Source organism: Oncorhynchus nerka, linkage group LG25 (genome assembly GCF_034236695.1).
Source record: "Oncorhynchus nerka isolate Pitt River linkage group LG25, Oner_Uvic_2.0, whole genome shotgun sequence".
Lineage (NCBI taxonomy): Eukaryota > Metazoa > Chordata > Actinopteri > Salmoniformes > Salmonidae > Oncorhynchus > Oncorhynchus nerka.
In genome coordinates this window covers 42,853,050-42,867,578 of record NC_088420.1, presented here as the reverse complement: position 1 = coordinate 42,867,578, position 14,529 = coordinate 42,853,050, and the positions used below count along the sequence as shown (strand labels likewise).

General features: G+C 42.3%; 1 protein-coding gene across 2 annotated transcripts in view; it reads right to left on the bottom strand.

The window, feature by feature from the left end:
* LOC115109520 (furin-like) overlaps positions 1–14,529 on the bottom strand; it is a 191,351-nt gene that overhangs the window by 54,890 nt on the left and 121,932 nt on the right. For both annotated transcript variants that reach the window (XM_029634486.2, XM_029634484.2), the window contains exon 6: positions 12,340–12,416. In XM_029634486.2, the coding sequence (XP_029490346.1) occupies positions 12,340–12,416 (77 nt within the window). The remainder of the gene's footprint in view (positions 1–12,339; positions 12,417–14,529) is intronic.

The window sequence follows — 14,529 nt, the reverse complement described above, 5'->3', positions numbered from 1 at the left end:
GGGGGATCTCAGGGTCCAGTTAGAGAAACCCTGCCACCCTGCTCTACACTATACCAGGGGGATCTCAGGATCCAGTTAGAGAAACCCTGCCACCCTGCTCTACACTGTACTTGCTTGTTTTGAGCGGATCATGCTGTTTAAATTAATCAGCTTCTTGATATGCCACACCTGTCAGGTGGATTATCTTGGCAAAGGAGACATGCTCACTAAGACGTAAACGCATTTCTGCACCAAATTTTAGAGAAATAAGTTTTGTGCGTCTGGAACGTTTCTGGGATTTTTTATTTCAGCTCATGAAACATGGGGACCAACACTTTATATGTTGCGTTTATATTTTTGTTCCATGTAGTTATTTCCTGTCGACTTTGCTGAGGCCATATGGTTGTTTTTGTCTGTCTACTTGGCACTGTTTAGTAGGCCTACTTTGTTGTCCGTATAATTATTCCTTTGCCGACGACGTCTGTCGTTATGTCATGATTCAAGCCCATGCTTGCTTGCTATTATTACTTATTGCCCAGGCATGTTTACAGAGTGACAGATCATTAGAAAATACAATTACAAATGTAAATAGTTTATTTTGATTGCATATTTTTATTTTGAAACAATATATGGGGCAAGCGAATTAGTCTACCTTCATCTAAATATGTGTCTGGAATGAATGCAGGCAGTGGTAGCCTATTAGCCTATTTCATTGATAGTTGCATAGGACTAAGCAAGTAAATCTTTTTTTATTTTTTATCTGTTGGGGTAGTGAGCGAAGGAACATAACCATGTGCTCTGAGATGCACTTATAGCGCAGTAATGCACACTTGAGGTATAGGCTTTGCAGGCATTTAAAATGCACTTCCGGGTTATCCGATCACGAGTGTTGGGTTCTGAGAATATGAAATATACTTAGTCATGTCAATGAGGGAGTGCTGAGGTTTAGAGGGTCTACATCCGAAGTTAATGGTTATAGGAGGAAGATATATAGTGTGTGCAATTAAGCTTGGAATGGATTGAGTGCAGGGAAGCGATTTACATGTGGCAGGCATTGGTAAGAGGAGAGAGCCATGGATTAGTGATGGAGGGTGGTTGAGGTCAGGTCAGGTCACTTTAAGGGATATTTTTTTTTTTTAAGTCCTGTGTCACTAGAGTCCTGCCTAGGAGTAAAGAACAATGTTTGACAGCTGTGGAGGAGACAGCCTATGAGGAACGGTTAAATATCAGTGCTTGTGTGAAATTGTCCTTGTCTGAATGCAGCTGTATTGACCCTCTGGGAAGAATTAGACTTGGTTAAGCTTTCAGTGTCCGTTGAGTTTTGTACTCTGAGAATTGGAGCCTAATACGAGTAAATCCAATTATGAGTATCAAGTGTGATGAAATGGATACGATTACGAATATGACGAGATCGGCACACCCCTACAAGTGGAATACCTACACTGAGTGTACAAAACATTAAAGACACCTGCTCTTTCCATGACAGACTGACCAGGAGAATCCAGGTGAAAGCTATGATCCCTTACTGATGTCACTTGTTAAATCCACTTCAATCTGTGTAGATGAAGGGGAGGAGACAGGTTAAAGAAGGATGTTTAAGATTACAGACAATTGAGACATGAATTTAGCATGTGTGCCATTCAGAGGGTGAATGGCCAAGACAAAAATATTTACAGTTGAAGTCAGAAGATTACATACACTTAGGTTGGAGTCATTAAAACTTGTTTTCAACCACTCCACAAAATTCTTGTTAAACTATAGTTTTGGGAAGTCGGTTAGGACATCTACTTTGTGCATGACACAAGTCATTTTTCCAACAATTATTTACAGACAGATTATTTCACTTACAGTGGGTCAGAAGTTTACATACATTAAGTTGACTGTGATTTTAAACAGCTTGGAAAATTCCAGAAAATGTCATGGCTTTAGAAGCTTCTGATATGCTAATTCACATAATTTGAGTCAATTGGCGGTGTACCTGTGGATGTATTTCAAGGCCTACCTAAAAAACTCAGTGCCTCTTTGCTTGACATCATGGGAAAATCAGCCAAGACCTCCACAAGTCTGGTTCATCCTTGGAAGCAATTTACAAACGTCTGAAGGTACCACGTTCATCTGTACAAACAATAGTACGCAAATATCAACACTATGGGATCACGCAGATGTCATTCCGCTCAGGAGGTAGACTCGTTCTGTCTCCTAGAGATGAACGTACTTTGTGCGAAAAGTGCAAATCAATACCAGAACAACAGCAAAGGACCTTATGAAGATGCTGGAGGAAACGGGTACAACAGTATCTATATCCACAGTAAAATGAGTCCTATATCGACATAACCTGAAAGGCCGCTCAGAAAGGAAGAAGCCCTGCTCCAAAACCGCCATAAAAAAGCCAACCTATAGTTTGCAACTTCACATGGGGAAAAAGATCGTACTTTTTGGGGAAATGCCCTCTGGTCTGATGAAACAAAAATAGAACTGTTTGGCCATAATGACCATCATTATGTTTGGAGGAAAAACGGGGAGGCTTGGAAGCCGAAGAACACCATCCCAACCGTGAAGCACGGCGGTGGCGGCATCATGTTGTGGGGGTGCTTTGCTGCAGGATGGACTGGTGAACCTCACAAAATAGATGGCATCATGAGGTAGGAAAATTATGTGGATATATTGAAGCAACATCTCATGACATCAGTCAGGAAATTAAAGCTTGGTCGCAAATGAGTCTTCCAAATGGACAATGACCCCAAGCATACTTCCAAAGTTGTGGCAAAATGGCTTAAGTACAACAAAGTCAAGGTACTGGAGTGGCCATCACAAAGCCCTGACCTCAATCCCATAGAAAATCTGTTGGCAGAAATGAAAAAGTGAGTGCGAGCAAGGAGAACTACAAACCTGACTCAGTTACACCAGCTATGTCAGGAGGAATGGACCAAAATTCACCCAACTTATTGTGGGAAGCTTGTGGAAGGCTACCCAAAACATTTGACCCAAGTTAAACAATTTAAAGGCAATGCTACCAAATACTAATTGAGTGTATGTAAACTTCTGACACCCTGGGAATGTGATGAAAGAAATAAAAGCTGAAATAAATCACTCTCTGTCACGACTTCTGCTGAAGTCGTTGCCTCTCCTTGTTCGGGCGGTGCTCGGCGTTCGACGTCACCGGTCTTCTAGCCATCATTGATCCATTTTTCATTTTCCATTGGTTTTGTCTTGTCTTCCCACACACCTGTTTTCAATCCCATTCATTACCTGTTGTGTATTTAACTCTCTGTTTCCCCTCATGTCTTTGTCAGAGATTGTTTATTGTCAGTGTAGTGTTTTTGTTGTATAGGTGCGCGACGGGTCTTCGTACCCATATTTGTTTATGTTCTTTTCCTGTTTAGTGTTATGGAGCATGTTAATAGGACATTATTAAAAGACTCCATTTTACACTCCGTTTGACTCTCCTGCGCCTGACTTCCCTGCCACCTATACACATATGCCTGACACTCTACTATTATTCTGACATTTCACGTTCTTAAAATAAAATGGTGATCCTAACTGATCAAGACAGGGAATTCTAACTAGGATTAAATGTCAGGAATTGTGAAAAACTGAGGTTAAATGTATTTGGCTAAGGTGTATGTAAAACTCAGACAAACTGTAAGTGCCTTTGAACAGAGTATGGTAGTAGTTGCACCGGTTCGTGTCAAGAACTGCAACGCTGCTGGGTTTAAGGAAGGTGTCCTTTTTGTCTTGTAAACTCAATGTATGTGAGAATGCTGTTCATTGACTACAGCCCAGCATTCAACACCATAGTGCTCTCCCAGCTCGTTACCAAGCTAGGCACCCTCTGACTGAACACCTCCTGGACTTCCTGCCCTCGACTGCAAGGCTCTACAGAGCCCAGTGCATCACTGGTGAAGAGCTCCCAGCCATTCAGGACATTCATGCCAGGCGATGTCTAAGAAAGGCCAGAAGAATTGCCATAGACTCCCATCACCCATACCATGGACTGTTCTCGCTGCTTCCGTTCGGCAAGCGGTACTGGAGCATCGGGTTTTTGACCAACATCTCCAATACAGCTTCTTTCCCCAAGCCATAAGAATCCTGAACAGCTAACTGCACTGACTCTATGTTCACCCAGGTCTCTAGCAACACATTCTCACAATCTTACACACACACCCATCACCATGCACACACCCACTTACGCTGCTGCTATATTAATTAGTATTGATTATTATTACCATTAGTATTTATCCTGCTACCAGTCACTTTTTACATGTACATACCTACCCCATTTACTCCGGTACTGTCACGAACCTCGCTGAAGAGGGTGCCTCTTCCTGTTCGGGCGGGGCTCGGCGGTCGTCGTCACCGGCCTATTAGCTGCCATCGATTCTTTTTCCGTTTGTGGTTGTTATTGGTTTATTGGGTACACCTGTTTTGTATCAGGGTTTGTTTGTAGGGTATTTAAGGGCACTAGGCCTGCTGGGTATTTTGTGCGGGCTTGTTTATTGTTACTCTGTGTTTGATGGTGTATTGTTTTTCGTGTTCTTTGTTTATCCGGTCTATTTTGTCCTGTTGTTTTTGGACTGGCAACTTATACGCCTTGTGTGTTGGCGTCATTCATTTTGGTTGCACCGGTGAATAAATGTTTGATAAACGACAGAACACTGCTCTCTGCGCCTGATTCCACCCACCACTCATAGTTTATCGTAACAGGTACACCTGCACATTGTAATGATGGTACTGGCACTGACCTGTTTCCAGCTTGCACGTGTTTATTTCCTTTTCTTCTTTCATATACACTACCGTTCAACTGTTTGCGGTCACTTAGAAATGTCCTTGTTTTTGAAAAAAAAGCACATTTTTTGTCTATTTAAATAACATAAAATTTATCGGAAGTACAGTGTAGACATTGTTAATGTTGTAAATGACTATTGTAGCTGGAAACGGAAGATTATTTTATGGAATATCTACATAGGGGTACAGAGGCCCATTATCAGCAACCATCACTCCTGTGTTCCAATGGCACGTTGTGTTAGCTAATCCAAGTTTATAATTTTAAAAGGCTAATTGACCATTAGAACCCCCCAGCAACATGCATGCCCCTTTCAAAAAATGTAGAACTAAGAACAGATATAGCCCTTGGTTCACTCCAGACCTGACTGCCTTCGACAAGCACAAAAACATCCTTTGGAGGACTGCATTAGCATCGAATAGTCCCCACGATATGCAATTTTCAGAGAAGTCAGGAACCAATACACGCAGTCAGTTAGGAAAGCAAAGGCTAACTTTTTCAAACAGAAATTTGCATCCTGTAGCTCCAACTCCAAAAGGTTTGGGACATTGTAAAGTCCATGGAGTATGAGAGCACCTCCTCCTAGCTGCCCATTGTACTGAGGCTAGGAAACACTGTCACCACCGATAAATCCATGATAATCGAGAATTTCAATAAGCATTTCTCTACGGCTGGCCATGCTTTCCTCCTGGCTACCCCAACCCCGGCCAACAGCTCCGCACCACCCACAGCTACTTGCCCAAGCCTCCCCCAGCTTCTCCTTCACCCAAATCCAGATAGCAGATGTTCTGAAAGAGATGCAAAACCTGGACCCGTAAAAATCAGCTGGGCTAGACAATCTGGACCCTCTCTTTCTAAAACGATCCGCCGCCATTGTTCAACCTCTCTCTCGTATCGTCTGAGATTCCTAAAGATTGGAAAGCTGCCGCGGTCATCGCCCTCTTCACAGGGGGTGACACTCTAGACCCAAACTGTTATAGACCTATATCCATCCTGCCCTGCCTTTCTAAAGTCTGCGAAAGCCAAGTAAACAAAACAGATCACTGACCATTTCGAATCCCACCGCACCTTCTCCACTGTGCAATCCGGTTTCCGAGCTGGTCACGGGTGCACCTCAGCCACGCTCAAGGTATTAAACGATATCATAACCGCCATCGATAAAAGACAATACTGTGCAGCCGTCTTCATTGACCTGGCCAAGGCTTTCGACTCTGTCAATCACCGTATTCTTAACGGCAGACTCAACAGCCTTGGTTTCTCAAATGACTGCCTCGACTGGTTCACCAACTACTTCTCAGATAGAGTTCAGTGTGTCAAATCAGAGGGCCTGTTGTCCGAATTGCTGGCAGTCTCTATGGCGGTACCACAGGGTTCAATTCTCGGGCCGACACTTTTGTCTGTATATAGCAACGATGTCGCTCTTGCTGAGGGTGATTCCTTGATCCACCTCTACGCAGACGACAGCATTCTGTATACATCTGGCCCTTCTTTGGACACTGTGTTAACAAACCTCCAAACGAGTTTCAATGCCATACAACACTCCTTCCGTGGCCTCCAACTGCTCTTAATCTAGTAAAACTAAATGGATGCTTTTCAACTGATCGCTGCCCGCACCCGCCAGCCCAACTAGCATCACTACTCTGGATGGTTCTAGCTTAGAATACGTGGACAACTACAAATACCTAGGTGTCTGGCTAGACTGTCACCTTCAGAAACATATTAAACATCTCTAATCCAAAATGAAGTATAGAATCAGCTTTTTTATTTTGCAACAAAGCCTCCACTCATGCCTCCAAACATACCCTCGTAAAACTGACTATCCTACCGATCCTCAACTTTGGTGATGTAATTTACAAAATAGCCTCCAACACTCTACTCAGCAAACTGGATGCAGTCTACCAAAGCCCTATAATCTACCCACCACTGCGACATGTATGCTCTCATCGGCTGGCCCTCGCTACATATTCGTCGCCAGACACACTGGCTCCCGGTCATCGATAAGTATTTGCTAGGTAAAGCTCCGCCTTATCTCATTTCACTGGTCACCATAACAACACCCACCCGTAGCACGCGCTCCAGCAGATATATCTCACTGGTCATCCCCAAAGCTAACACCTCTTTGGCCGCCTTTCCTTTCAGTTCTCTGCTACCAATGACTGGAAAAATTGCAAAAATTGCTGAAGTCACATCTCCCTCACTAACTTTAAGCATCAGCTATCTGAGCAGCTTACCGATCGCTGCAGCTGTACACAGCCAATCTGTAAATAGCCCATCCAATTACCTACCTCATCCCCATATTGTTTTTATTTACTTTTTTGCACACCAGTATTTCTACTTGCACATCAATATGCACATCTATCACTCCAGTGTTAATTTGCTAAATTGTAATTTACTTCGCTATTATGGCCTATTTATTGCCTTACCGCCTATTCCATTTGCACAAACTGTATATAGATTTTTTTCTATTGTGTTATTGACTGGACGTTTGTTTATTCCATGCGTAACTTTGTGTTTGTGTCGCACTGCTTTGCTTTATCTCGGCCAGGTCGCAGTTGTAAATGAGAACTTGTTCTCAACTGGCCTACCTGGTTAAATAAAGGTGAAATAAATAAAAAATTAAATATATTTTTTTACAACAATAACAATGTCTACACTGTATTTCTGATCAATTTGATGTTATATTAAATAGACAAAAAAAAGTGCTTTTCTTTCATAAACAAAAACATTTCTAAGTGACCCCAAACTTTTGAACGGTAGTGTATATAAATATATTTTTTTACCTATATTATTACTTTATTATTTCCTTCAAATTATTTCCTCTCACCTAGATATTGAATTGTTGGGAAAAAGCTTAGTAAGTAAACATTTCACTGAACTGTTTTACACCTGCTGTATGCTGTGCACCTGACAAATAAACTAAACCTGGGACTACTAGAATCTCAGGCTCTTCTCAGCCTCTCCAATCTCCAATCCACAGTATTGACAGCACTATAATAGAGGAGAGGAGGAGAGAAAGCACAGAGGACAAACATTCTGATGATGGAGCACAAAATAATTACCTGCTTGAGTGAGCCTCACCTGGCTTGAAACCCTTTCAACAGTACCTGCCAGTCCTGCCAACTTGCAGTACAAAGCAGCTACCCAGAACAACTACTAAATGGATGCAAATTCAAAACCCAACCTTGCATGTCACCAATACAAATGAACCAGCCTTGGCAGGGGAAGGGGACGTAAGCTTCCGACTTAAGTCTCCTGTTCCCTTTTCTCCCCATGAAAATATTCATATAATCCCATTGTGAGGAGGCGGAGAGCATTACTCAGCACCTGGCTGCACGCCTCTATGGGGATTTACTGTACTCATCTGCTATAATTTCTTCTCAGGTCACTCCAAACACACAGTGCTCAGAGCTATTGACAGACACACTTGCTTCTCATTTCATGGTCAGATATTGATTCCGTCCTGGATAATTACCTTGACAGCAACAGCCGAACTCTGTGTGTAGTGTACTGTGTCTGTACTGTGTGTGTAGTGTACTGTGTGTGCATGTGCTTGCTTAGGTACCATGTGTATACAGTGCCTTGATAAAGTATTTGCCGTGTTTCAGATTGTCTCAATTTTTGCATATTTCTGACACTGAATATTATGAGATATTTAACCAAAACCCAATATTAGATAAAGGGAACCTGAATGAATAAATAACAAAATGTTGACACTTATTTCATTTATTTAATTAACTAAGTTATTAAGCAACACCTAATGACCCTGTATGAAAAAGTAATTGCCCCCTTACACTCAATAACTGGTGGTGCAATGACTGCAACCAAACACTTCTTGTAGTTGTTGATCAGTCTTTGCTATATCTGGCAAAAACCAAACACTGCATACCAACGGTCAAGCATGGTGGTGGTAGTGTGATGGTTTGGGGATGATTTGCTGCCTCAGGACACGGACGACTTGCCATCATTGAAGGAACCATGAATTCTGCTCTGTATCAGATAATTCTGAAGGGGAATGTCAGGCCATCCATCTGTGAGCTGAAGAGCAGATGGAACACGCAGAAAGACAATGATCCAAAACACACAAGCAAGTCCAGAATGGCTCAAAAGCAACAAATATTTTTTTTATTATACATTTATTTAACTAGGCAAGTCAGTTAAAAACAAATTGTTATATAAATTTTTATCTACAATGACGGCCTACCCCGCCAAACCCGGACAACTGTGCGCCGCCCTATGGGACTCCCAATCACGGCCGGGTGTGATACAGTCTGGATTCGAACCGTCTTGCACTGAGATGCAGTGCCTTAGACCACTGCGCCACTTGGGAGCATGGCCTATAGAAATGGCCTATAGTCAAAGTCCAGACCTAAACCCGATTGAGATGTTGTGGCAGGACAAACCACCAATGTAGCTGAGTTAAAGCAATTCTGCATGGAAGACAGGGCCAAAATTCCTCCACAGGGATGTGAGAGACTGTTCAACAACTACAGGAAGTGTTTGGTTGCAGTCATCGCAGCTAAAGGTATAATTACTTTTTCACACGAGTGCATTGGGTGTTGCATAACTTTGTTTATGAAATAAATGAAAAAAGTATCAATATGTTGTGTTATTTGTTCACTCGGGTTCCCTTAATCTAATATTAGGTTCTGGTTGAAGATCTGATAGCATTCAGTGTCCAAAATATGAAAAAAAAACAGAAAATCAGAAAGGGGGCTAATCATTTTTCAGGGCACTGTCTGTGTGCGTTTTCTGAAGTTCTGTGCAGCAGCAGCGGATCTGGAAAGGAGAAGCTCAACCAACCAAGGAGTAGCCCTGTGTTCCCTAGTCAGCAGAACTGAGTGGAACCTGCCTCAAACAGACAGGGGGGCAGGGGTGTACTAGGCAGAGCTACTCTAGTACTACTCCAGGCAACGATGGAAACAAGGTCCCTGGTTAAAGTGAAAGCCTTGGGCCTTGACTATGCAAACCAATTGCTTTTCTCCCAGTGGGGAAAAGAGAGAGGGAATCTCTTCTGTAGAGACAGAATAAAACAGTGGACTTAAATGCTTTCGGTAATGCCAATCAACTGTTAAATCACTTCAATATGTACAGTAGATACAGTACAACTCACACCAATATGTACAGAAAAGAGGCAGCTTAAAAGAAGACGGGGTTCTTGTTCAAGGGAAGGGAAAACATTTGGTGATACAACATGCAAAGCCATTTTCAGTTCACTGGTAGAAATGCATTGAATCTCTTCAGTATTTACAGTAGAGGCAGAGGCAGCTCAAATCATGTAAATATGGGGAAGTTTAAACCATGCTGTGCTGTGGAGAGATTTTAGTTCTATCTGAAATATGTTTCGACAGTGTTATGAAAGACTCATTTATCATGTTTCCTGACATACTGCAAGATCCTGTTAAGCTTTGAAACAAAATAAATGAGAAAAACAAACAAAAAGACTGTGGGCCTTCAGAGTGGCGCAGCTGTCTAAGGCATTGCAGTGCTGAGGCACCACTACAGCATTGAGTTCGATCCCAGGCTGTCACAGCCGGATGTGCCCGGGAGCCCAAAAGGGCAGCACACAATTGGCCCAGCGCTGTCCGGGTTAGGGGAGGGTTTGGCCAGGGAGGGGTTTCCCCCTTTTCTAATCTCATCCACGGGAGATGGAGCCATGGCAGAAGACACAGCCACACGCTGGGGTCACGGTGAGGGAGTGAGAGGGGCTGAGGAGGAGGCGCTTTGGAAACCCCCTTTTACTTTTGGACCAGCGCTTTTTTACTAAGCTGTGAGAGAGGAGGTGGTATCAGCCAGGGGCAAATAAACTACTGCACTAGCTACAAACAAAGTTGCTCAGGCTCTGAGGTGGTGGTAGAAGTGGTGGTGTTGACCCTTTTTGCACTAACCCTTCACATACGCTGCTAAAACTGTTTTTTATCTATCCTGTTGCCTAGTCACTTTATCCTTGCCTAAATGTACATATCTACAGAGCATTCGGAAAGTATTCAGACCCATTGACTTTTTCCACATTTTGTTACGTTACAACCTTATTCAATTTTTAAAAAACGTATTAGTCAATCAAATCAAAAGTATTTATATAGCCCTTCGTACATCAGCTGATATCTCAAAGTGCTGTACAGAAACCCAGCCTAAAACCCCAAACAGCAAGCAATGCAGGTGTAGAAGCACACAATACCCCATAATGATAAAGCTAACCCATGTAGAAAAAAAAAAAAAAACTTAAATCAAATCGAAGTTTATTTGTCACGTGCGCTGAATACAACAGGTGTAGGTAGACCTTACAGTGAAATGCTTACTTACAGGCTATAACCAATAGTGAAAAAAAGGTATTAGGTGAACAATAGGTAAGTAAAGAAATAAAAACAACAAAAGACAGTGAAAAATAACAGCAGCGAGGCTATATACAGTAATGAGGCTATATACAGGCACCGGTTAGTCGGGCTGATTGAGGTAGCATGTACATGTAGATATGGTTAAAGTGACTATGCATATCTAATGAACAGAGAGTAGCAGTAGCGTAAAAGAGGGGATGGCGGGTGGTGGGGCACAATGCAGACCCTTTACGCAGTACTTCGTTGAAGCACTTTTGGCAGCGATAACAGCCTTGAGTCTTCTTGGGTATGACGCTACAAGCTTGGCACACCTGTATTTGGGGAGTTTCTCCCATTCTTCTCTGCAAATCCCTCAAGCTCTGTCAGGTTTGATGGAGAGTGTTGCTGCACAGCTATTTTCAGGTCTCTCCAGAGATGTTCGATCGGGTTCAAGTCCGGGCTCTGGCTGGGCCAAGGACATTCAGAGACTTGTCCCGAAGGCACTCCTGTATTGTCTTGGCTGTGTGCTTAGGGTCGTTGTCCTGTTGGAAGGTGAACCTTTGCCCCAGTCCGAGGTCCTGAATGCTCTGGAGCAGGTTTTCATCAAGGATCTCTCTGTACTTTGCTCCATTCATCTTTGCCTCTATTCTGACTAGTCTCCCAGTCTCTGCCGGTGAAAAACATACTCACAGCATGATGCTGCCACCACCATGCTTCACCGTAGGGACGATATTGGCCAGGTGATGAGCTGGGCCTGGTTTCCTCCAGATGTGACGCTTGGCATTCAGGCAAAAGAGTTCAATCTTTCATCAGACAAAATAATCTTGTTTGTTATGGTCTGAGAGTCCTGTAGGCGCCTTTTGGCAAACTCCAAGCGGGCTGTCATGCACAATTTACTGAGGAGTGGCTTCCGTCTGGCCACTCTACCATTGTGTTCTTGGGTACCTTCAATGCAGTGCATACTAGTATTTCATATGATTAAATCACCAGTCAACAATCCCCTCAAGTTATTAATGGATGACACTGCGTCAGAGAAGCAGTGTTGTTTGACTGCTGTAGGCTGTTGCTGTTTGTAAATGAGAGCAGACAGACTGAAAGACAAGTGCTTGCTTGAGGGCCTATTCTGAAAGAAACAGCGTTACATGATGCAGTGAACCTGCAAAATAAGCTTGCACAATCTAACAAACTTTTGACATAGCTCATTTGGCTGTATGTATGGTCCAGTTTAGTAGTGTGGGGCAGAGCAGGGAAATCCCATTACAGTACCTGTTCTCGTTGCGCTGTGTGTAGCGTGGCTGGGGATCAGAGTCTCCATCATTAACATCATAGCTGGCATCAGGGTCCTGGGAACAGAGATGGAAACAGGTGTCTGAGATGTGAGACTCAGGCTATGGCTGAAGAGCATCCTTTCCTTTCATGTTAAGGAAGTAAGCATATGGTAATAGTGAGAGTGACCACTCTCAGGATGAATCTCAATAGCCTTAAAGGCTCTGCATCGTCAATCCGACGTCTGCATTGGCAGTACACCATTTATTGCAATGCGGCCCCCGCAGAAGTCAGAGCCGACCGTGAGTTTCTGTTTTTTACAGAACCTCCCGCCCCCACCTACCGTCAACCAATCATGTCAATGCGGAGCTATACAGAGCCCTCCGCATTGTTCCAAAATTTGAGAAGCGCACGGCGATGCAGTACGGAGCTCGATTTGGCCACTGCATATGTCTCCGAAGGCTCCGCAATTGCGTAACACCCTCCATACGAAGCCTCCGACCACATTGTCAGATCAAGCATAAATTGGATTTTAAGAGTCTCTTTTCCTCCATCTGTTGCTGCACTCAAACGAAAGCAATTCCTGGAAATTAATTTGAGGTAGGTATTAGGGATGTGCATCTTTCCCTTTCAAGACGATTTGATATGTATCTAGACACATGGGCTCCGATACAGGAACGATATGTTTTAATTGTAAATTATTCAGTGCGATTCGATTTGATTAGAGAACGAATCGATGCGACTTGGTTCCATGCGGATCGATACACTAACATTTGTTGCATAAATAAAATGAAAATCCGCTGCTGATGGAGCTCATGTGCTGTGAGCTGTGCCTCTGAGTTGGATCTATCTGAGCTGACTTCTGTGTGTGTGTGTGTGTGTGTGTGTAAATTATGTATGTCTAGGTGAGCCATTAGGGAGACTAGGCATCTACCACCCCACTACCACTATGAGATTTGGGCGGGCAATGTGGCCTATGTTTTTTGTCACTCCACTTTGGTTCTGAAATCACCATCACCCACTAATTAATCTGTCATTTTTGAAGATTAAGTTGTGGGGGCTAGTAATGTATCAATATTTATAAATTACAAATTAATTATGACATAGCCAATGAATATATAACAGAACTTTGGATTTCACCCATTTTGACCGTTTGGAAGATTTATGAAGTGAGCTTGTTTCTGTCCTCATGAAATGATCAACTTTACCCTGGTGGAAAAAAATATGAAATTGTCATACTTCAGTAAATGTAACCAGATACTTAACATAAAATGACTCAAGTTAAAGTAAAAGTCACCCAGTAAAATACTACTGGAGTAAAAGTATCTGGTTTTAAATATACTAAAGTACAGCTGTGGAAAATGTACCCAATTGTCATTCTTGAGTAAAAGTAAATGCTATACATCAAATTCCTTATATTAAGCAAACCAAACAGCACAATTGTTTGTTTGTATTTTACAGACAGACAGGGCCACACTCCAGCACTTAGACATAATTTACAAATGCAGTATTTGTGTTTCGTGAGTCCACCAGATCAAAGGCAGTTGGGATGACAATGCGTTATATTGATAGCTGCATGAATTGAACCATAATTCTGTCCTGCCTGAGCATTCGAAATGTAACAAGTACCTTTAGGTGCTAGGGAAAATTGATTGGAGTAAAAAGTAAATATTTTATTTAGGAATGTAGTGGATTAAAACTTAGTCAAAAATATAGAAAGTAAAGTACAAATACCCTAAAAAAACACAAGTATTTTCACTTAATTATTTTTACACCACTGCCTTTATATCTAAAAATGACCATATACACTGATTGTTTAAAGCGAAATGACCTAAACCATTGCAGATGGAGAACCTGAACAATCAAAATAAAATCTATTGTAAGCCCTGTTCAGCAGGTAAAGTCAGATAAGTGTCTTCGGTAAAACACCATTTTCAACAGCGCATTGACAACAATAACTTTGCAAATTACAGTGCATTTGGAAAGTATTGACACCACTCCACTTCTTCCAAATTTAGTTACATTACAGCCTTATTCTAAAATGCATTAAAGCGTTTATTTTCTCCTCATCAATCTACACACAATACCCCATAATGACAAAGCAAAAACAGGCTTTTAGAAATGTATGCAAATGTATAAAAAATACAAAACTGAAATATTACATTCACATAAGTATTCAGACCCTTTGCT